Source organism: Pogona vitticeps, chromosome 1 (assembly GCF_051106095.1).
Source record: "Pogona vitticeps strain Pit_001003342236 chromosome 1, PviZW2.1, whole genome shotgun sequence".
Classification (NCBI taxonomy): Eukaryota; Metazoa; Chordata; class Lepidosauria; order Squamata; family Agamidae; genus Pogona; species Pogona vitticeps.
This window is the reverse complement of record NC_135783.1, coordinates 284979620-285004198: the sequence shown is the minus strand read 5'-3', so window position 1 is coordinate 285004198 and position 24579 is coordinate 284979620. Positions and strand designations below refer to the sequence as shown.

At 38.5% G+C, this 24579-nt stretch overlaps 1 protein-coding gene across 1 annotated transcript in view; it reads right to left on the bottom strand.

Moving 5' to 3' along the window:
• Positions 1-23860, bottom strand: part of LOC110082916 (cytochrome P450 2H2) — a 30135-nt gene extending 6275 nt beyond the window's left edge. The window contains exons 1-6 of the mRNA XM_020800875.3: positions 16707-23860; positions 12764-12926; positions 11711-11860; positions 6421-6581; positions 4957-5133; positions 2034-2175 (exon numbers count right to left, since the gene is read on the bottom strand). Coding sequence (XP_020656534.3) covers positions 2034-2175; positions 4957-5133; positions 6421-6581; positions 11711-11860; positions 12764-12926; positions 16707-16886 — 973 coding nt within the window. The 5' untranslated portion in view covers positions 16887-23860. The remainder of the gene's footprint in view (positions 1-2033; positions 2176-4956; positions 5134-6420; positions 6582-11710; positions 11861-12763; positions 12927-16706) is intronic.
• Between the last annotated feature and the right edge of the window lie 719 nt (positions 23861-24579).

Here is a 24579-nt window from a genome sequence, read left to right as displayed (position 1 = left end):
TCTGCTAGACCTCTTAAACTGGCAGCAGTGCTTGGCAGAGAATCCAGAGATGAACATGCTGTGTAGGTGATTCTCCCAACTGGTGTTGTAATATACATACACAGAGAAGACACCAAAAGGATTTTGTTCCCAGTGACAGGGGTTATTATTTAACCCCTATAAACAGGAAATCTCAAAGCTTGTAGTAGTGACTGCAGAGCAATGTTTAATGAGTCATTTTATTCTGATTTTCTTTAAAATAATTCATAGCAGAGTTCACAAGAAGTGGGAAAAACTGCTGAGAGACATACAGTTTGGATTCCGAAGAGCATTTAGAACCAGGAAACACTCTTCTATGCACACGTACGGGGGGGGGGGGGGGGGGAAATGTTTCATGAAATTACTAAGGGACTTGGACCTCTTCTTGTTGACTATGTGAAACCCTTTGACAGTGCCTACATGGTGTGTTGAAAGACTTATTGCAAATAAAGACCTTGATTCAAGGGTTATTTGTATGGCAAGTAAAATGCAAAGTATCGAATTGACCAAAAAAGAGAGAAAAGCTTTCAAAGTTGCAGGTCAGTAGACAAAGGATTTAGAGATATGAAGAGGAAAACAGCAAGGGTACACACTTTACAGCACTGCCTTTTAAATTTTGCTCTAAAAACAGTTTTAGAGAAGCACTAAATTGCAGCATCATTGTTGACAGAGAGGTAATCAATAACATTTGACATACATATGTTGTAATTTTTATGATTTTATATATTTTTATACTGTTTTGTTTTATTTTGTAAGCCGCCCCGAGTAGACATGGTCTAGAGGGGCGGGGTAAAAATCAAATAAATAAATAAATAAAATAAATAAATATGACACAGTATGATCAACAAACAATTTATATGGTCTGCAAAGGTTCAAGGTGCAATCCTTCAAGGTACAGGAATGGGCATGTGTGACTCCCAAACTTTTGGAAGTTGTCAAGTCCAGATCTACTGTATAGTTTGGATTAACAGACTTCACCGTAGTCAATTGTAAAAATAAATAAACTGAAAAGAAATGTGGATTCATAGTATGATGCTAAGAATGTATTCAAGTAAGAGAAAAATTGAAGGGTACTGAAATGAATGGCAAAAAGCTTTTTGTGGAATCATAAAATATAACATGCAGAAAGCTACGTGTAGTTGGTCACAAAATAAGAAATGAAAAATAGCCGCCTAGAGTGGTCCTGATCCGACCAGATAGGCGGGATATAAATAAAATAAATAATAATAATAATAATTTAAAAATGCGGATCATAACAGCTGATCATTCCAATTAAAATAATTTGGGAAAGAAATGCAGGAAAGAAAAAAACGTATAGCTTAAAAAAAACACCCTGGAGACTAACTCTTTAGAGAAAAATCACGTTTTCTCCTCATAACAAGATTTCTCTGCAGGAGGTCCCCTTGAAAAGAAGCCTTGAGAGTTACCCTATGGAATTTCTCAGAAATTTTGTGGTTATTTGGGGGGGGGGATAAATGCAAAGCCACGTATGATGATTATAGTTCTTCTGTAGAATGATATATTTCCTAAGCAGAAATAACCCGGAAAGGACTGAGAAACAGCAAGCTGTGCAAGACGGTTCCTTTATTATTATTATTATTATTATTATTATTATTATTATTATTATTATTATTATTATTATTATTATTATTATTATTATTATTATTGCAAAGAGCAGCATCTTTTCCTAAAAGGGATCCCCCAAAAGGGCATTATGCTGCACAGAATTAACAGTTTGACATAGAAGACAATGTGTGGAAGAGAAGAGAACAGAAGAGACTGGAAGCTGGTTTTAGCAGAAAGCTGCAAAATGTCACTGACATATGGGGAAGTCTCTACAGGAAGTTTCAGGTAGCAAGACTTGGACACTTGGGAAGAACAATTAATTTTGCAAGTACTCATCATGTCCCCAGTCAAAATATCCATGATGATAGACCAACCTCTGTTTATAAGGGAACAAGATGGCTGTTGATCCCAAAAGGTCTGACATGAGATGTAAACAACATTCATATTACCTTCTATCTCTGGATATTTCAAAAGGATCAACAGCCCATATCTCAGTGTGCTGCTGCTTGTCTCTGTTCCTGCAAAGAATAAGTCAACTGTAGAGACAAGCAAGTTGTCAATGCTGAACTCAGATGTGCCATTCTCTTTTTCCTGTAGAAACATGAGTATACTCAGTGGAGTCAACTTGACAGTGGTGGGTAAATTATATATTTAATATAAATACAACATCTATCTATCTATCATCGTCTGTCTGTCTGACTGACTGATTTATAGGCACCTTTCTCCTAATAAGGGGACCCAAGGCAGCTGACAGTATTAAAAAGAATAGAATTAAAAACATAATAAGCCACACATTAAAAACAATTAATCTTACTAAAATACAATTGAATAATTAAAACAAGTAAAGTGTTAAAAACTATCATAATTTTAAAATGGCATTTAAAGACTCAGTCATGATTGTTGAAAGCCTGCCTGAAAATGTGGGTCTTCAGCTGTCGGTGGAAGGATATACATATATTATAGACACAAGCACAATATTATATTTTACTTTTACTATACATACAAATGAAAGTATTTTGTACTTACATGTATGATAAAAGTACAAAATAATAAACAGAAGAAAAGAAGCTGGTGAGAAACTGGGAAATGATAAGCTTTTAAATCACTAGGAAAAAATGTATTTCTGAATGTGAGTGAAAGCAAAATGGTTGATAACGTTTCACCCACTTTGGTCATCTTTGAAAGAAGACGTTGATTGGATTCAGTTGGGGAAGCCAGAATAGTGCAGAGACTGTTACAGCTGGAAGCACACTCTGAGAAGCTCAGGACAGAAGGGCAGTCCTTGCCAAGGATAACTCAGAACATGAAGTTGCCACCTCATAAACATGGTGGCTATTTACTCAAAGGAACAACACTGGCAACAGCTTTTAGAGCTGAAACACAAATGATGTTTCAAGAGCTAACAAGCACCTGATAACTAACTGGAAACAGCTGGACATTTGTGGGAGGCATATTGAGAGCTATACATTCTGCTCTTACAATTTGCTTGAGTTCTGAAGACAACAGTCTTAATTAAGTGACACCTTGCATTATTTTAGCCTGCCTAGACTTTGGGTAATCTTTGTGATTGGCTGCTCTCTATTTGACAAGCTTTATGGTCTACTGGATGGAATTCTAAGCTTGAAAAAGGGAATTCTGAACAACAGCCCAGTATTTGGAAGTACTTTTTATGACAGAGTTTCCTGCATTTGCTGCCTATCAACATTGCAGACCCTCCTCCATTTATACAATGAGATATGCACCAGACACATGACTAGCATCTTGATCATGACTCCAATTTGCAAATTTTTACAGGAAAAAAAAATCTTACCAACCAGATGTAATGCTGTTATGGAATATTTTGTATACCAAGGATGTTTGTTATGTCCCAATTTCCCCCATACCCAGAGTTGTCTGTAGGTTTCCATCTTTTTTTAATACATTTATGACCATTGTGAGCTGGAGCCTCTTTTAGAAACTGGCCCTGTTTCTATTCTCATGATCCTTGACCAGGTATATGATGATCTGGGAAAGGCATGTGTTTATCATAGTTGTGCTGGCCAAGGCCAGCAACTTCAGGTAAAAAGCAAAAAAGGAAAAAGTGTGCTGGTTATATACCGTCCCATAGCTCTTGAAATACTCCATGGGCAGTTTACAATTTAATTATGCAGGCTACACATTGCCCCACCCCCTCAACAAGCTGGGTACTCAATTAACTCACCTCAGAAGGATGGAAGGCGGAGTGAACCTTGAGCCAGCTATCTGGGAATAAACCCTGGTCATGAGTGGAATTTAGGCTGCAGCACTGAAATTTAACCACTACACCATGAGGTACCTGGAACTGGGAAACTGTTGTGGTTTCACTTAAAGTACATGTGTTATCTGTCTTAAAGCTATAAAAGACACCTGGGGTCTTTGTTCGAGGAGTCTCCATAAAGGTCATGGCCAGTGGATGCTGTACACTCAGGTCATGCAGAATGACTTGCTCCTGTTTCTTGGGCCCCCAGCAGGCAAAAAAGTTTCAGATCTTGTCTTTGCTTTTTGTTCTGTTCTGGCTTCATTAAGGTTATTCTCATAGTATTTATCACAGCTGCTATGATATATGTATTCAGCCTACTATGATTTTTCTCTTTTCCCTTTCTTTTCATAAATCTTTGTAGCCTTACCTCACTAGTGCGGGAGATCCAAAAAGAATCTATTGCCCCTTGCAAGATACCAGATCAAACTGAAATTAAGGAAAAGCCACCTTGGGTCCTTTTAAGTAGAAAGGTGTGGTGAAAATATTTTAAATAAATAAAATGAAAAATTAGGAGAAACTGAAACTGACAGATTCTTCCATATATAAGTGATTATGCTCTGTAAAGATCTGGCTTACTTGCAGTTTTCTCCTCAGTCCAGACAGCTTGTCACAGTTACAACAACAATGGAGAAACTGCTCAATCTTTGCATTTTGTTCCTGAGGTGTTCCTCAATTCTGATTAGAGAAAAGTGGCTAAAGACTTCGACCCAATTATATGTTAGAAATAACTGATCACTAGGAGAGGGAAGTTCTTAATGTTGAAAGCATCTGGATGTCACAGCAGAAACTTGCCTCACCTCCTGAAAGCAGAAATTTAGCTTGCTTTATTTTGTGATTAGTCTTCAGGAACTAAACCAAATTTCTTACACATGAAGATCTTTCTGGAAATCCAAAGCCATTGCAGCTCTTGTAACAGGTTATCTGTAATGTGTAATTTGGCCCTTAATAATTAGTCACTTTAGAGAAAAGGTGCCTTAAAGGAGAACACTCAAGGAATCTCCATCTTCAGCAATTTTCAAGAAACACCACACAGCTGTCAGCCATTTGAAAAAAAAAAATTCATGTTTCCCTGAAGAGTATGATTTTAGTCTTACCTGATCTATTTTAAGAAGGAAGCAGTCAATAAAATCTCGAGGGGTGCTGGGGTCCAGAGTGACCCTGTGCTGTTTAACATGCTCCAAAACAAATTCTTTCAGTGCTGCATCACTTTTCACAAACCTTTGATGTGGTCCAGGAAGGGCATCCATGAAGGAGGGAAAGAAATTGTAGAGCTAAAAAAGGAATGACAAAAATGACAGATCATCACCATCAATTATTCTTTCTTCTCATGGACAAGTAGAGATGAATTGAGACTTCATCTCAGTGCAGCTGGCAATTCACATTACAGCCCCAAAGTAACTGGATTGCCAAGAGAAAAAGCAGGTACGTTCACCCATCCATTCTAAAGTAAAGGCACAATAGAAATCTCTTATTTGAAACAAGAAACATGGCATTTTTGTTCTTACATACTCAAATCTGATACTGCTCTTCTCATAACTAAGCCCATAGATTGCCACTCATGCATCTCCTAAACCTAGTGGGTCGAGCTGTCTGAGCGAAACAGCCTTTGACTTCTTTATTGCTTCTTTCTTTTGAACTCTTTTGTATACCTCCAAAAAGGCATGTGAATAATGTGATTTGTCTGTCCGGGAGTAAAAGGGTAGATAAAGGCCATAGATCAGTAGCAAAGGATGTGCTCTGCATGTAGAAGGACAAAATATTAATTCTTAGCTTCTACAATTAAAAATAGGAAAATACTACTGCCAATTCAGTGTAGACAATATAGATCTACATCAGTCTGAACAACCTCCAGAGATCTGCAGGCTATACATGTCCATTCCAGAACCACATCAGGTTCCTTGATTTCCTAACATGAAAAAAGCCATTTTAAATTTCATTTTATAGGAAAATATACTCTTGCACCATCTATATATATTTGTGTGTGTGTGTGTGTGACGTACTGTTAAGTTGGAAATGACTTAAAGTGACTCTAATAGGGCTTTCAAGGTAAGTGAGATATTTGAGGAATGGTTTTACCAGTTTTACTTGCCCAGTCAGTTTCCATGGCCTAGTGGGGGATTTCAACCCTGCTCTGCAGAATCCAAGTCCATCACTCTGCACTATGCCACATATTTCAATAGAATGTCTTTCATGTCTGCATTCAGGAAGCAAGAAATGCTGCACCGTCTTGCACACAAGTAGCACTGTGGGAGAGGGCTCCTCACACAAGACATTTAGCGTCCACATATAAATATAAAACATGAAGTCACAGATTCCGTGGAATGATAAGCTTTCAGCAGCAATTTGGACTACAATTTGGAAACTACCTCATGGTATAAAAGGGACCTTCTGTATGCAAAAAGCTCCAATAGACTGAAATACAGAAATGTAACATCAGTCCACATAAGCCTAAGGACATCATCAGCTTTATGCAGCATAACTGCATACTGGAATTGAGCTATAGTTGAATTATGCCACATAAAAATGTAGATTACATGGAAAACAGGATAACCACCCACCTGCCCCCAAGGGGAGCTTAGAACAGCAAAGGAATCATTTATGAAGCCGGTCATCTTTAGGAATTTCTTGTCATCATAATCATATCGGTTTCCAAAGACAATGGCACAGATGACATTGGACAAAGCACAGCTGAATAGAAAAGTTGGATCAAAGGGCTTTCCTGAAAGTACAAACAAACAAAAAATTAATCTGGATCAAAGCCAATAACTAAGCTGGGGACTTCTGAGCTTGCATCAGCTGGCAGCTAGCATTAATTAGATATTAACCTTCTCCTTAATGTTTTGCCAGTGATTTGGAGCAGTTCTCTATTCTTTTGGTGGGGTCAATCATCTTCATGTAGATTAAGACAGCACTGGAGAGATTCATCATTGTTATCATTCCTTAGAATAAATAATCCAATAGTGCCAGAGAACCATACCTCAAAGCATACTGTCTCTCCCCATATGAGCCTGAGGTTGGGGTGGGTGGAGAATCTGGGCACTGCTTGCTTATGGTTCCGATTCGGTTGTGAGTTTGGTTGAAGTTTAGAGCAGACCCTTCTCAAGGAAGAAGGTTTAAAATTATTCTACATTCATTCAAGAAATGCCACCCACAGAACAAACTTCTGGGTTCCAGAAACAAAAAATATTTTCATGCAGTATGCAGTTCTAGCTAAGAGTTTTTTGTATCCTTTTGTGTAAGAAATCTGTACAGTTTGAATACCGCCTGTAATTTCAATTTATTTTATTTTATGTCATATGAAGTTTATTTCTAGACAGATTCACATGGAAATAAATGTCAACATGCTAGTGAAGAAGGCACAGAAGAGGCTGTATTTCCTGAGAATGCTCGGCAAGTTAAATTTATCTCAGCATTTACTTCTGTCATACTATCGTAGCACCATTGAGAGTGTCCTAACCTATGGCATTCTGGCATGGTTTGGGAGTAGCTCTGTAGCGGACAAAAAAGCTCTACAGAGAACCATTAAAATTGCCCAGAATATCATCGGGCTCCAGATACCAACCCTGGATGACATCTTCACATCCCGCTGTCTGAGGAAGACACACAGCATCCTGAGAGACTCTTCCCATCCTGCTTATAACTTTTTTGAACTGTTGCCGTCTGGCAGAAGATATAGAACAATTAAGACTCGGACCACACGTTTTCTGAATAGTTTTTATCCCGGAGTTATAATTGCACTTAATAATGAGCTTAAAGACCACCAGTAGTGAATAGTTAGTTGGACGGTGTTACTTGGCCTGCGGTGTAGATGTTTGTATTTTTAGTCGGGACTTTTAGTGGGTGGGGAGTGTTGGGGGATTTTTTTTAGTGGGTGGGGAGTGTTTGGGGAATTTTATGTGTGTGCATGTGTCTGGTCTCTGGATGTTTGTGAATTTCATTGTATGGGTATACAGTACTGTGTATATACTTACAATGACAATAAATAAATAAATAAATAAATAAATAAATAAATAAATAAATAAATAAATAAATAAATAAATAGGATGAGTTTGGTAACTCCAGCCAGCAAGCATGACAGCTGAACGTTGCCTCTTTCCAGCTCTTTAAGACCACCTGAAGCCCCAAACTTTCACAATAATGGCATGCCACAATTCATTCTGCTACCTGGTGGAAAATACTGGTTCTGTTATGAGCGACCTGAGAAAGCAGGAAGAAATTTACTGGTAAATAGGGATGTAAACCTTAAATCATCATTTGCCTCATTTTTGCAAATAAGGAAGATTAGCTGCAACATTCTTCTCTTTTCCAGCATAGTAGGCAAGGAATTTCCTGGGAATTCTACTATAGTTTGGGAAGAATGATACCTTGTGAAAAAATGCCCGCTGATGCCTTTTCCTTTTCTGAAGTGGTTTTTCATATGCAAAATTATGCAGTTTGTGAACCAAATCAGACTTATTGGTACTTTATTTAAGACTCTGGGGCACTAGATCAGTTGTTGGCATGTTGCTTAACAATCAGACAGGTCTGTGTTCCTGTGCATTGCTTCTCAAATTGAAAGGACAGTAAAGGAGTGCCATGCCAAAAAACAAAACAAAACAAATTGTAATATTGGTAGTAGTAGCAGCAGTAGTAGCAGTAGCAGCAGTAGTAGTAGTAGTAGTAGAATTCCTACTACTACTACTAGTAATAATAATAGTAATCGTAATCATATAAACAGTTGCAGATCTCAGAAATAATACAATTAGAGCTTTAAAAACCAGCAATATTACGAAGAGCATACATACTGCACTGATATTTAATGGAGAGGTTTTTGGTTAAAACTTGCATATGCTATATAATACCAGTGAATGTTTTCATAATTTTGATAGACAGTGCCTGGTGTTTAATTATAATAACAGACACCTTGAACATAACATGAGAGACATAGTAGTAACAGAACAAAGATATATCTGGATCATTTACATTGCAATTCCAGGGGATTAAAAGTTAAAAAAAAATGGAAAAAACTAACAAAATACAGAGATCTGGCAATCAAAACATCTTGCTTGTCAGTGAAATACACTTCAGAGGACCCCGTCTCTCCATTGGGAACAATATCAAGATATTTCACATAATATTATAAGTATATTATAATATATTATTATACTAGTCAATGCTTTTATAACTCTAAATGACTGTGTATGGTATTTTTAATCATCTCCATCTTAGAATACAAAGCTGGACGGGACTCTGTGGATCACCAAATCCAGCCCCTGTCAGGGAGGCACAGAGGGGAACTGACCCGCCAAGGCCTAAGCCGCTGAGCTATCAAGCAGTTGCAGTAGGCTGAGAGTTTCTGACTCTTGGCTGCCTCACAACAGAGCAATTATTTGTGTCTTTTTCTGGTTCTGCCTGTTAAAATCCTTGACTTGTACGAAGGCAGATTTAGATTGGTACAGTGGTGCCTCGCATAGCGAGGTTAATCCGTTCCGGATTAACCTTCGCTATAGCGAAACATCGCTGAACGGGACAGGGAAAGCCATTGGAACTCATTAAACATCGTTTAATGCGTTCCAAAAGGCTCCTTTACTCACCGTTCAGCGAAGTTTCCTATGGCCGGCAGCCATTTTCGTGCCCTCGTTAAGCGAGGGGAGGGCATGAAAACGCTGCGCGCGGCCATTTTGGGGCTTCCGGCGGCCATTTTGTCCGCCGAACAGCTGATCGTCGGAGCTTCGTTTTGCGAAGATCGGTAAGCGAAACGCTTACCGATCTTTGCAAAGCGAATTTCGCCCTATCTAAAGCACGTTGAGCGATCACATTAGCGATCCCAAAAAAGGGATCACTATGCGATTTCGTCATTGTACGGTGAGCTCGTTAAGCGAGGCACCACTGTATATCCTAATATATATAGCTCATAGAGTGCAGGCAATAATCTGGGGTCCTGGTTAATTATCATCATCATCCCATATTCATTTTGACAAATAATACTTGCTAAACCTCTTGTGCCCATATCCTTTGTATTGACTCACTTAAAGGACTTTCAAGTTTTCTGAGAAGACTCTTCTTTGCAGAGGTCATGCAGGCTCACCTTAAGCAAGATTCATCCTTCTACATGGTTGATGACTTCACCTTTAATAATAGTTCCTACCCATTTCACGGAAATAGGGATTCAGCCTTATTGACCATTTCCTTTCCCCCGTCCTAATTATTTCCAAAATTGAGTTACACTGGTGCACTAGGTGGCAGACCTTTAGATCTTCTGTTACACAGGTCACTTTTAGGGGTATACTGCATGTATCTGTTACAACATAGCAACATGTTCACAATTGAGGTCTTTCACTCTTTATTAACTTTCAAATGGACAATACCTAGTTATGATGTGTTTGTTTTCGGTTTGTCAAAAAAGTTTAAGTAGAACATCATCTTTTATCAATGCTGCTGTTCTCACTTCCTCATACTTCCCAGTTCAGATAATGTCCTTTCCATCAAATGCAAAGTAGTAATTCAACTTGTCTGCAATCTCTATTTTCCTTTAGTACACACTTTAGTACCTAACTAGTTGCTTCCTTCTGATATATCTTTTTTTTAACTGATTGATCTTAATGTTAATGCTAATCCTCCAAATCTTGTTTTGCCTCCATTATTGCCTGCTTGTCTGCATTTCTTTTGTACAAGCTTTTGTTGGTTTAGCTCTCTTCATTTGAGCAACACTTTCATTTTCTGCAGGGAAGCTTATTTGTTTAATTATTTAGCTTGTATTCTTCCCATAGTGCTCAGAACTTTGGGGGCAGATTACAATGGAGAATTCAATCAAATAAACACAATATACAGTGGTGCCTCGCATAGCGATTGCTTCGTATAACGATGAAACCGCTTTGCGATCGCTTTGCGATGGTCCTTATGGGGGAATTTTGCTTTGCTATGATCAGTTCCCTGCTTGGGGAACCGATCATGGCTAAGCAATGCTTTTTAAACAGCTGATTGGCGCTGCACGCTACCCCCCAGAGCTCCTGCATAAATAAGAGATGGTGGGAGGGGGAGAGCGGGGGCGCTCCGGATTGGCGCCTCGGGAGGAGGGAGGGAAGAAGGGGCGAAGGGCCTGGCCCCGATCCCCGCGCGCACCCCTGGGGCACCAAGCCAGAGAGCAGTCATGGCAGGAGGCGCTGCAAAGGAGGAGGCACCCTCCCGGGACCAGGATCAGGGTGGCAGTGGCATGCCAGAGACCCCCTCCTCACCCCGTCTGTGCCCCATCTGTGCTGTTTTCTGGGACTGATTCCTCGCTTAACAGGCAGCGAAAATGGCCACACTATGGAGGATCTTCACTGAACGGTGAGTTTGAAGCCCATAGGAACACATTAATTGCATTTTAATGCGTTTCTATGGGCTTTTTATTTTCGCATTGTGACATTTTCATTTAGCAGCAGTTTCGCTGGAACGAATTAACGTTGCAATGCGAGGCACCACTGTACTATAAATGTACAATTTATAAAAACAATAATTAATCTCATGCCACAATCTATAAGGATCGGTGGCAATGATCAGAGGCTGCAGCTGGAACCAAGGAATGTTTATCTCCTGTCATCTCAACATTCCTTCCAATATATCAAAGAAAGAAAGAAAGAAAGAAAGAAAGAAAGAAAGAAAGAAAGAAAGAAAGAAAGAAAGAAAGAAAGAAAGAAAGAAAGAAAGAAAGAAAGAAAGAAAGAAAGAAAGAAAGAATTCTGATTTGAGACTGAGATGAAGCAGAACACAGTTATGGACTGCTCAATGGAGACAGATGAAGTGCTGAGAGAGTGAGGTTTTGTTAGCAGAGGAAGGACTGCTTAAGACTGACCACTTACATGGGGACAACGGGCAATAGCTACCTACCCTGTGTGTCCCTTAACTTTTCCAGGAGACATTGCGCTTCCTCCTGGATCCTTTCTTCGTTGCTTTTCTTTCCCATTCCAAAATCGCGCAAGGTGGTGATGGCAAAACGTCGAAGTTTCTTCCATCTCTCCCCATTACTGAATATAATTCCTGGAAATGGAAAGATACACACAGTACAATCAAAGGGAATATTATGGTGAGAAACACTACAAGCTGATCAACATGGACACACACATTTATATATGGTATATAGCCATTAATGTTTCACCCCATAATCAGATCTGAAAGCATATTGAAATGGGCCCAGAAAAATAGGTCTATCTGAAAGAGATTGGTACAGGACAGCCATTGCTCATCCAGTCACCTTCTCAGGAAAATATAGTCTGAAGAACATTTATATATATCTGAAGGATCCAGTTTTGAGGGGAGAGGGAAGGGGAAAATACTTTCTTAAAATGGCATATTACAGGCTGAAGCCCTTTCTATAAGTTACACCATGTAAGTTTGATGACATCTTTAATCATGGTGATTTTTGGTAAATCAAACTTGATGTCATCCTTTAGGCAGCATTTTTGGTGATTAAAAACATTTCTACAGGCCTACTGCTCTAAATGGCTTCTCAACAACGAAAGGAATTCTATAGGAATTCAGACTTTTGGGGAGGAAATGTTTCATTTCGGAAAAATCATTGCAGCTGATAACATTGTCAACCTTACATACTGAGTTAACTTCCAGAACAAGATTTCCATCAAAAAGTTATTAAGTTTCCCTGAACACTGTTCTGTTCTACAAAAGTGTCTGCGTGAATTTTTCCAGAGAGACGGTAAAGCTGCATAGTGGTAGGTTAGCATAATTGGAATTCATATTTCACCCTTCTACAACATGGTGTGCCTGCATATATTTAAATAATGAGCCTGTTTAAGATTGAGTTGAAGACACCCCTTAGAAACATACATGCTCCTACAGCCAATTTATCTCATGGCTCTCATTTTGACTAGCAACTTCACTTTGCCCTCCACCCACTCCCATCCATGAAAAAAAAACATAAAATACCTTGTCCCTTCTTGACTTTGTCAAATATTGGCAAGTTTCCCCTCCAAACAAATTCATCTCCATGATCAACCAGTGCTTCTTTTATTGTATCATAGCCAAACATTGCCACAACACGTTCTGCTCCAAAATGCAATGTGACCACAGGGCCATACTTCTCACTAAGCTAAAGAAAGAAAGAAAGAAAGAAAGAACGAACGAAAGAACGAAAGAACGAAAGAAAGAAGGAAAGAAGGAAGGAAGGAAGGAAGGAAGGAAGGAAGGAAGGAAGGAAGGAAGGAAGGAAGGAAGGAAGGAAGGAAGGAAGGAAGGAAGGAAGGAAGGAAGGAAGGAAAGAAAGAAAGAAAGAAAGAAAGAAAGAAAGAAAGAAAGAAAGAAAGAAAGAAAGAAAGAAAGAAAGAAAATATCAAGTTGGTCACTTACACATAACAGTTAGTGAAGAAATTTTCATTACACAAAGAACATGGAGTTGCATTTACTAATTTGTATGTACATACTTTCAAATCTAGAATGGGCTCTCTCAGACTGTGGTGGATTCTCCTTCACCAGTCTTTTGAAATAAAAGTTAGACAGTTACCTGTCAGGAATGCTTTAGCTGTGAATTTCCTGCTCCAGCAGGGGTTGAATTAGATGAATTTTAGGACCATTACTAGCACTACAATTCTGTGATTCTGTGAGTTACAATAATTTGAAAGGAAATGAAATACCAGGTAAGGAAATTGTAAAACAGCAGCCATACAGGACTTGATCCTAGATAAGCATGATAACTTGGGTCTGCACAGAGTTGCCCACTGGAGCTATTCTACGTTCCATCCAGTTTCAGGCCTGTTTATGGGTGGAGACTGCTTTGGTCATCTTGATGGATTATGTACGCTGGGAACTGGACAGGGAAGTGTGTCCTTGTTGGTTCTACTGAACCTCAATGCCATTGACCACGATATCCTTCTGGGTTGCCTCTCTAGGACTGCTAATATATGAGGTGATAGGGCATGTCTTCATTACACAACCACAATACACCCATACACTTTGTCAATCAGCCACACTTGTCAGACTATGTAAATATCGATAGGATTCTGGCTGTTGTTGTTGCTATTCTTGTTTTTATTGCCAATACTGTTCTGTAGGGGATGATATGCTTTTCTTTGAGCAAGCTTAGTGAAAACATGTTTTGCCTGAATAACATAGGAGGGCAAGGCTAGTGACAGTTCTTAAAGTGGTCAGTGGTTTAAACCACTGGTTCTTAACCTTGAGTTACTCAGGAGTTTTGGACTGCAACTCCCAGAAGCCTTCACCACCAGCTGTCCTGACTGGGGTTTCTGGGAGTTGCAGTTCAAAAGCATCCGAGTAACAAAGGTTAAGAACCACTGGTTTAAACCACTGGTTCTTAACCTTTGTTACTCAAATGTTTTTGGACTGCAACTCCCAGAAGCTTTCACCATCAGCTCTGCTGGCTGAGGTTTCTGGGAGTTGCAGTTCAAAAACACCTGAGTAACAAAGGTTAAGAACCACTGCTTTAAACTGTGGAACCAGTAGTTGGGAGTTCAATTACCCACTGTGCCTCCTTAACAGAGCAGGGCATGATGATCAATAGAGTTCCTATTATTATTATTATTATTATTATTATTATTATTATTATTATTATTATTATTATTATTATTATTATTATTATTATTATTATTATTATTATTATTATTATTATTATTATAAAATCCAGGCAGTCAAACTTATAAAAACATTGCCTGGTATTATATAACAGATACACGTTTTAACCAAAAACCTAAGTATCTGCTAAATATTGGTGCAGTACTATATGTATGCTGTTCCTAGTATTGCTGTTTTTTTGTAGCTCTGATGGTGTGATTTCTGAGATCTGCAACTGTTTACAGTACTGTGTGAAATTTCTTGATATTGTTCACAAAGCCCGATAACTATGGGGACCACTGAAGTCTGTTTCTTCCAGAGGCGAGATGTTTCAATGGCCAGGTCTCTGTACTTTGTTAGATTTTCCAATTCTTTATTTTCAATTCTGGCATCCCTGGAATTGCAATGTCAGTGCTCCAGACATTTCTTTGTTCTATTACTACTATGTCTGGTGTGCTATGTTCAAGGTGTCCATCAGCTTAGATCCGGAAATCCCACAGGATCTTGACTTCCTCATTTTCTGACACCTTCTCTACCTGATGTTCCCACAGGTTTTTGGAGGCTGGCAAGTTATATTTTTTGCATAATGACCAGTGCACTAACTTTGCCACTCTATCATGCCTAACGTTGTAATCTGATTATGTAATCTTTGGAAATTCACAGATGAAATGTGATACAGTTTCATCTTTTTCTTGGCAGAGTTGAAGTTTGCTGTTAGCACTCATTCTTTGGATCTTAGCTGTCATCACGTTGGTTTGGAGTGCTTGTTCTTGTGCAGCAAAAATCAAGCCTTTGTTTTCTTTCTTAAAATTTCTTATTATTATTTGGTTTCTTCTTCTTCAACACCAGACACAGTCAACAGAAATTATAAAAACATTGACTGATATTATATCACTGATACAAGTTTTAACCAAAACCTTAAGTATCTGTCAAATATCAGCACAGTGTGTATGCTGTTCCTAATATTGCTAGTTGTTGTAGCTCTGATGGTGTTATTTCTGAGATCTGCAACTGCTTATTATACTGTGTGAAATTTCTTGATATTGGTCCCAAATTCCCAATGACTACAGGGACCACTGAAGTGGGTTTCATCCATAAGTGAATTGTTTTGATTGCCAGATCTCTGTACTTTGTTAGATTTTCTAGTTCTTTATTTTCAGTTCTGACATTCCCTGGGATTACAATGTCAATGATCCAGATATTTCTTCAATCTATTACTACTAATCCGGTGTGTTATGTACAAGGTGTCTATAAATTTGTATCTGAAAATCCCATAAGATCTTGACTTCCTCGTTTTCTGACACCTTCTCTATCTGATGCTCTCAAGACTGGCAAGTTATTATTATTATTATTTTGAATAATCACCAGTGTACTAATTTTGCCACTCGATCATGTCTAATTTTGTAATTTGTTTGTGCAGTCATTGGACATTCACAGATGAACTCCTGGCAGAGTTGACATTTGCTGTTTACACTAATTCCTTGAACCTTAGCTTTCTTCTTGTTGTTGTTGTTAAGACAGTTGGAAATGAGTGAAGGCAAGCATTTATGGATTGAAAGGGAGAACAGGAGCAGCAATGTTAACTCTGCTTTCATCCCCTTGAGGAAAGTCCAGAATAGTATGGTTTGAAAACTACCACCTGAAAATTAGAAATGTTATGTGGCTGAATTATCGTGCAACAAGTATATCACATTTCAGAGGGTTTTTAATGCTGTGTTCTTGTTGTTTTAAACAGTTTTATGAGAAGAAAAATAATCAACAAAAGAGAATTTATAAGATACAGGAATGTCCATGTTCAGTTGGAACCTATCACACATACTTGTCTACACAAACTGAATTGTGCTGATCATGGTAGTTCACTATCTAGATATGGTGACTTCTAGCTAAAGAGGGGTGGGTACCTCAGGGCATGTATGACATTCTCTTTTCCCATCATTACAGATCTTCTGTGCCATCAACTAGCTAAAATAAATACAGATTCTCTACATGCTAATCACACACAAAATCTCTTTCTAAAACAATGAGATCCACCTTTCATTCAGTAGTGAATTATAGACTGCCCTGAGCCATAGATATGACATTTCTTAATTTCCAGGACTACAAATCTATATGTTCTTTAATTCAGAATACCGTAGAATTACAATTTGACATCTTACCACTATAGTTTCTCAGAATTTTGTAGCATATGTGAACGCAGAATTTTCTTCTGTAACATGTTTTATCAAAAAGGATTTTTGTTTTATGAATAGTACCTGGTGTGTTATCACAAAGATCTTCTGAGGACAGAATTTAATATTCAGCCTACCTCACAGAGAGCCTTGTCCAAGTTGTTGATCTTCAACTGTAGAATATTCCCTATGATGGGCAGAGGTGTTGGGCCAGGTGGTAGCTTCCCATACCTTGCGTTCTTGCTCTTGAAAGCAAGCAGAAGAAGACATGAGATACAGATAATCAGAAAAATTGTGATGCTCCCCAGAGGCTCCATAGTATTAGCTTATAATGAGTAAAATGGCTCTGAAATCTAGTTTGGTGAAATCAATGTTTGCTCTTTGACTTGATCCTTATAAAGAATGTGAAAGCTAGGCGTGGGGTGAAGTTTGCCAATAGGCATTTCAAATTAACCTTTGTATATAAGATTAACTTTTACATAACTGGACTTGTTTACCTCCTTTTGGCAACAGCCATAACTAAATGTCCCTGAGTGTCTTTGGCAATTATAAGCCAGAGTGTATCCCCTTTGTACATAAGGTGATGATTGGTTGGTTTCTATTGACACACCTTGTCATGCATGTTTGAGGTGGCAAAATGCCTAGAACTAGGAGCAGCTTGTTCAATTTCTAAGCAATGGGAGTTTCAGGCAACAGATCCACATTTTCGATGTGACATAAAAACAAAGAAGATTGTGGATCTTAAAATACTTAACCTATTTTATAATAAAAGCCTTTTGTGGACTACAGTCATTGCATTAGATGTTTGAGATATTTTTTTCAATTGACAATTACCCCATGCTTGGGTGAATGAGGGACTGCTGCCCATGTAATCAGGGGGAATTTACACTTCAGCTTCCTCTGAGAACCCTAGTTAGACTCTCCCACCCACTCCAGCATGGGCATAATAATTTGAACTAACACTTGATGGATTGCAGCTGTAAATAATATGTCAGGCCAGAGATTCTGATGCCTGAAAATACCCCTACAGAGATTTCTGTAGAGATTCCTATAGATCTCTAGGAGAAAATCAGAAACCTGTGTTCATCACAGATGGCATTTTCCCCAGTTAAGGGTTAACTCCAGAATGAAACCAAACAATCATTGACACTTATTAAAAAATTCATCTCAGTATCAAGGTATATGCACGTTGTAATATAAAGAGCTCATTATAACATAAACACATTTTGCTGTCATGAATGTTGTTATTCAGGGACCTTGGTGGTTGGAGAACTGGCTAATTGTTTTGGACCAAATATAGTAAACTATTATTCATGCCTCCCTTTTAAACACAATCTCATTTTCAAGGCTACTGTTTTCCATACCCACCTCACTTATTTTATCACTCTAAACACAAATTTTCTAACCTTGACAAATATCTCTGCTGTTGAATCCAACTTATGGTGACCCTTTCCAGTGTTTTGTAGGTATTGAATAATCAGGAATAATTTTTCACTCTTCTCTTCAGACTGTGAAGCTTTCCCAAGGCTACAGAGACTAGCTCTTCTTCCAGGTGACACAGTGTGGATTCAAAAGCCTGCCTCCAGCAAAGAGAGCCAACTCAACAGTAGTCCACAAATGCTTGCAATATGATAATATTTGTTAGATTCTAAGGTGCCACAGTGTCTATGCATGTCTGTGCATGCCTTGGTCTTTTCTTTACATCCTGTTGCTGATCAAGTCTGACAGCCAAACTGTAATGATCACATGGACAGCAAAACTTAACGAATGTATAAACTGTATATAGAATCAATGTCAAAGCTGTTTGCTTTCAGGCACTCAAGCTGCCAACTGTGAATTCTTCACCCTGCTAGTAAAAAGAACACAAAGAAGCATTTTTTCAAACTCTTGAGAACTGAAGTGGGCCTCTCCTGCCCCTTCTCCTCCCTTCATTGGCTGTAGTCAGCTTTGTTTCTGGAAATATCTGAGAGGAGGAAGAAACTATGAAACCTTGCTGCTTGTACCTTTGCCTTCTGCTGCCTGCACAAGGATACGGTGAACATGCTTGCCTCTGCAATTGTGATCTCAGAGCTCCTTTGCTGTTGTGCTTCAAAGCCCTTGTGGAAAGGACAAAGGATGAGCTGCTTTTGCACATGGAGTAGTCAGTAAAGAGGAGAGTCACAAGGAATGGATTTTAACAGGACCACATGTAGTTAAACACATCTAAGCCAGACAATAAGCCTCCAAAACACCTGCTGGGCAAAGCCGTTCTAGCTTGCTTCAGAAGCAACATTAGGTCACTGTATACTTACTCATCACCTCCACCCAATGAATCACAATTCTGAAAAGGGTCCCAAAAGTGGTCTCTATCATACCACCTGGTCCATGAGTCATGAGCACGAGCCTTGGAAAACACCAGTTACTGTACAAATGTTTATGGGTGCTTACTAGGATGTGAACACTATTCTCTCTCTCTCTTCCCTCATCCTCTCACCATAAGACCTTTCAGTAAGGGATGTGCGAAAACAATGTTTCTCATGGAAACTTGTGCAGATTTTTCTTATGTCCTGTGCAACATTTCGGCTGAAATCCAAAAGTAGGATCACAACTAGAGTGGGCCTGTTGAGTCAGTGAGAATTTGCTCAGTCAACTCTTCCATAATTTCCAGTGATTCAAAAGGCCTAATCTAGTTATGATTTACTACTGGATTTCAGCCATTGTTTAAAAAGCAAAAAATGCACCCATTTTCTATGCAAGTACAATCAGGTGCAAAATGTGTTCTCCAGAACTGATAGGGAAAGCCAGGCAGGCTTCCATCAACAGGCAGGAAAGGCAATGGTACTGGCTTGCAGCTTCTTTTAAAAAAAGATCCTTTGCTACTCTTTCAGCTGCTTTCTGTCTACCTTGGGCCACCTTTAAGTTTTTCCCGGCTATCTCTAGGGATCTTTTTAAGGTGTTCATTACATTATCCATGTATTCTACAATCAACTCAGAGTCCTTTTCTATATAATCTTCCCAATTCTGTTGTAACAAATCTAAAGGCCCTCTTACTTTATGACCAAACAAATGTTTAAAAGGACTAAAGCCTGTGCTTTCTTGAGAAATATCTCAGTAAGCATATAGCAGTGGTTGTAATTTATTATCCCAATCATTTGGGTTCACTGCCACATGTGCACATATCATTCTCATTAAAGTTCCATTAAAATTTTCCACTAACTCATTTGTTTGGGTGTGGTAAGGAGACAACATCACATGGGAAATTCCAGTCCTGCCACAGTCTCTTCATTAATTTGGAAGCAAAGGAAGTTCCTAAATCTGTTACTATTTCTGATGCAAAACCCATTTGAGACATATAAATAATTAAGGCATCTGCCACAGTTTCCATCTCTATGTTTCTTAGGGGTACTGCTTCTAGGTATCTGGTGGCAAAATCAATAAAGGATAAAATATATTTATATCCTTGTCTAGTTTCCCTGGGTAGGAGTCCCACCAGGTACATACCTAAATGTTGGAAAGGGGTCAGTATAACAGGCAATGGGCATAACTTAGCCCTAGTCTTGTCATTTCCAGTACCGCACTTCTGGCAAGCGTCACAGGTTTAGCAATATTGCTTAATTTGCTGCCCCATCTCTGGCCAATAAAAATTCTGTGTGGCCCTTTGCTTAGTATGAGAGACCCCCATGTGTGCTCCAAATACATCTTTGTGTTGTTTTTCCAGAACCTTTTCTTGGTATTTAAAAGGGACAATTAGTTGTTTGTAGGGCTCTTCACCCCTACAAGGTGCCATAACCCCCCATACAATAGGCCTTGGTCCACACAATACCTCTCTTGTGTGTTCAGAGGGCAGTGGAATGGGTTTCTCCATGACTTTTTCAAAGCAATAATTTAAGGTGCTATCTGTTCCTTAGTAAAGGAGGAACTATTAGGAATTTTCATCAGCACCAAATCAGCAGTCTCACTTATTTCAATACGTTCCCCTAAACAGGGCCTTTCAATGAGAGTTTCAGTGGCTGGGATTCCCATGCTTTCCTCAGTGGCTACAATCTGCCTCCCCTGAGAGCAGGTTACCAAGCGAACACTCTGCACATGTTTTGAGAGATCCAAACCAATCAGACAAGGGGCTGGGATTTGATCTGACACAGCTACTTTCCATATACCAGACCACCCATGGTAATTCAATGTTATTCTAGCCATTGGGAATACTACAGGATCGAAACTTATATCTTTGAGGGTGATTTCGTGTTCCAACATGTTTTCTTTAGAACTTATGTCTTGGTGACAAATAGTTATTTGAGAGCATGAGTCTCCAATTCCTAATTTTTTTTACCATCAATTAAAATTATTTCTCCACAGCTTTCCAGTAAAGCTTGATCACACTTGATTAAACAACACTGTATCACTCTGCTCTTAGGAAGCTCTGGGCTCTCCGCCAATTCCGTTTCCTTACCTACACTGCAGCCATTAGAGTCCTCAGCTGTTGATGGCTGAAGGCAAAATACTTTTTTAGGCTGACTGAAATTTATATTCTTCTAAGTTTCAAATTGGGCCCAAAATGTTCTTCTTTATCACAAGCATAGTGTTGCTTATTTGCCTTACATTTAGAGTGAAGGGATTTATTAATTTTTCCCTCATAGTTATTTGATCTCAGTTGACTTTGCTCTGAGAATGAAGGTCTTGCTTTAAAATGGTTTTCTCTCACTTGAGTATGACTGAGGTAATTCCTACTGGAAGGGGAGACTGTCCTCCTGTTGTCCCAAACTTTTCTATCAAGTTTTACCTCAGAGAATCGAAAATCTCTGATCCCACTAATAAAATCAGCATATTCAGATGCCTGTTGCACATTATTAGGACCCTTGTCCTTGACAAGATAGCACAACTCCCTTAGTAAAATTGAATAAAATTGTTCTAATCTAAACACATTTGGTCTAAGGAGGTGACATGTTCTTTTCATAGCCACTTATTAAGATACTGAGTTAACCTTGCCCCAAGTTGAGCAAGACTCCTCAGGTTTCTTTGAAATTGATCTACATTTTCTCCTGAGATGCTTCGAATTAATCCCAAATCAGGAATATACCATCTTTCTGTAATCTTCAAAATCGCTAGCTTGTTCAAGAGGCATCTGAGAATAGATCTCAAATAAAACTCCCCCTATCTGTGACCTTAAAATTATCATCCTCTCATCATCTTTAACCCCAAAGTCCCAACAAGCTCTCTCAAAGGAAATCAGGAAAGATTGGGGAAATTTCTTTATATTGGGGAAATTTCTTTAGATCGATATTTGAGGGATTTCCCACAATTTTTATTATTATTATTATTATTATTATTATTATTATTATTATTATTATTATTATTATTATTATTATTATTATTATTATTATTATTATTATTATTATTATTATGGGCTGCTACTGTATTTCCAGTTTTTTCATCTCAATTTGAAACTGCATTTCTCTCTGCCTGTTTTCTTGCTCAAATTCCCTTTGCCTTTCAAGATCTCTGACTTTTTTCTTTTCAATTCTTGCTCAAATTCCCTTTTCCTTTCAAATTCTCTGATTTTTTTTTCTTTTTCCAATTCTAATTGGTTTTTCATAGCTAACTCCTTCAGTATGAATTCCTGTTCTAGCTTCCAATTTTCCAAATTTTTGGAGCTTTTGAGGAAATGATTCTTCTGAAGCAATGATTCTTCACTTTGAATTTGAGGGTTCCCATTTCCCTCAGCACTCTGGAGATCAACCTGTGCCTCCATAACCAAATTTTTACCTTGTTTGGGCAACATAAACCATACAATTTTTAACATTTGTATTTATTTTTTTATTTTTTAAAAACTAGGGATAAGATAAGAAGTATAAAAGGTAGGGGGAATATGGGGGCAAAAAGAGGGGTAAGGAGAACATAAAATGTACTGTCATCCAATCTGTTTGTTCATGTTGCAATATCAAGTGAACTTTTTGCCTTTCTACCATTTGATTGCCCTCCAGGTTTCAACTTACAGTTACATCTTAGTTTAATTCCATGTTATTAAGAACTATGTGGTGACTCAAGCCATTTATATAATAAATCCCATTGTTCAGTTGCCTTTTGTATTGGACAGTCTTTCAACACTTCTGACAGAATATCCATTTCTGCCGTATCTCATATCTTCTCAATAAGTTCCTCCTGTTTTGGTATCTCTGATTTCTTCCAGTTCTTACCATAAAGAATTCTGGCTGCAGTGACTATATATATAACTAGGTAGTTCTTTGTCTTATCTATATTATCTGGGATAATGCTCAGTAAAAGCAATTCTGGGGTTAGTGGAACATTACAACACAGTATTTTTTGTAACAGATTATGTGCTGTTATTCAATATTGTTTCACTACTCTACAAGTCCACCACATATGGTAAAAAGCTTCCCTCTTGTGCTTCACACTTCCAACAAACATTTGACACTTTTGTATAAATTTTTGAGAATATTTCCAGAGTCATATGCCACCTATAAAACATCTTATATGTTCTTGAAATTTACCGATTTTGTGAGCTTTATGTTATTTTTTCCATATTTGCAACCATTGATCAATATCAATATTATTTTTTATATTCTGTGTCCACCTAATCATACATTCTTTTACCATCTCATCTTGCATTTTAGTTTCAAGCAAATAATCATACATTTTCTTAATTACTTTATCATTTGAGCCCAGCAGAGGTTTATCAAACATCATTTGTTCTGTGTAAAAGCCCTCTATTTTATCTTTTCTATAACTAGATTCCACTTGCGCTCTGGACCAACAATCTAGATATATGTTTTGTGTTTCTAAGTTTCTTTGGACCTTAACTCACAATCATTTTTAATAGATCTTGATATCTTAATAGTTTCACTTCTGTCATGAGGTTAGGTTGTATAAAGGCCTCTATGAGTGATACCCAGCCTGGTGTTTTTTGGTAAATCTGCTGGATGATCTCTTTCCAAGTCCCTAATAGGGCTCTTCTTATCATATGTGAGTTGAAACTTTTCTGCTCTTTATCTTTTTTGTACCATAGAAAAGCATGCCAAGGCGAAAGATTTATGCGATCTGAAGAGAAACCAGTTCCGGTTCCGGCTCAGCCAGGCAAGACGCTCATGGCTATGCAGCGGTGATTTTATCTTTATTTTATGTATTTTTATATGGTTTTTATAGCTTTTGTTTAGTTGAAGCTCCTATTCTACTTCTTGGCTGGAGGTATGATTTTAACCTTGGTAAAAGTAAACACAGAGATAATGACCACTGGAGCTGCCAAGAAATATTAGAAATACCTCTGTACGACAAAATTACACAACTGCAGCCTTGGGAAGAAAACAGAAGAAAATAACACCGCTATTGCGGACAGCAATCCCCTTCATGGATTGCTGCCTTGTCGTGGCGAAGGGGCTTGAGTAACTCAGAGAAGCTATGGGCTATGCCGTGCAGGGACACCCAAGACGGACAGGACATAGTGGAGAGTTCCGACTAAACGTAATCCACCTGGAGTAGGAAATGGCAAGCCACTCCAGTATCTTTGCCAAGAACGCCCCATGATCAGAAACAAAAGGCTAAAAGATATGACGCTGGAAGATGGGCCCCTCAGGTCGGAAGGCGTCCAACATGCTACTGGGGAAGAGTGGAGGACAAGTACAAGTAGCTCCAGAGCTAATGAAGTGGTTGGGCCAAAGCCGAAAGGACGCTCAGCTGTGGACGTGCCTGGAAGTGAAAGGAAAGTCCAATGCTGTAAAGAAAAATACTGCATAGGAACCTGGAATGTAAGATCTATGAACCTTGGGAAGCTGGAGGTGGTCAAACAGGAGATGGCAAGAATAAACATTGACATCCTGGGCATCAGTGAACTAAAATGGACAGGAATGGGCGAATTCAGCTCAGATGATTATCATATCTACTACTGTGGGCAAGAATCCCGTAGAAGGAATGGAGTAGCCCTCATAGTCAACAAAAGAGTGGGAAAAGCTGTAATGGGATACAATCTCAAAAATGATAGAATGATGTCAATACGAATCCAAGGCAGACCATTCAACATCA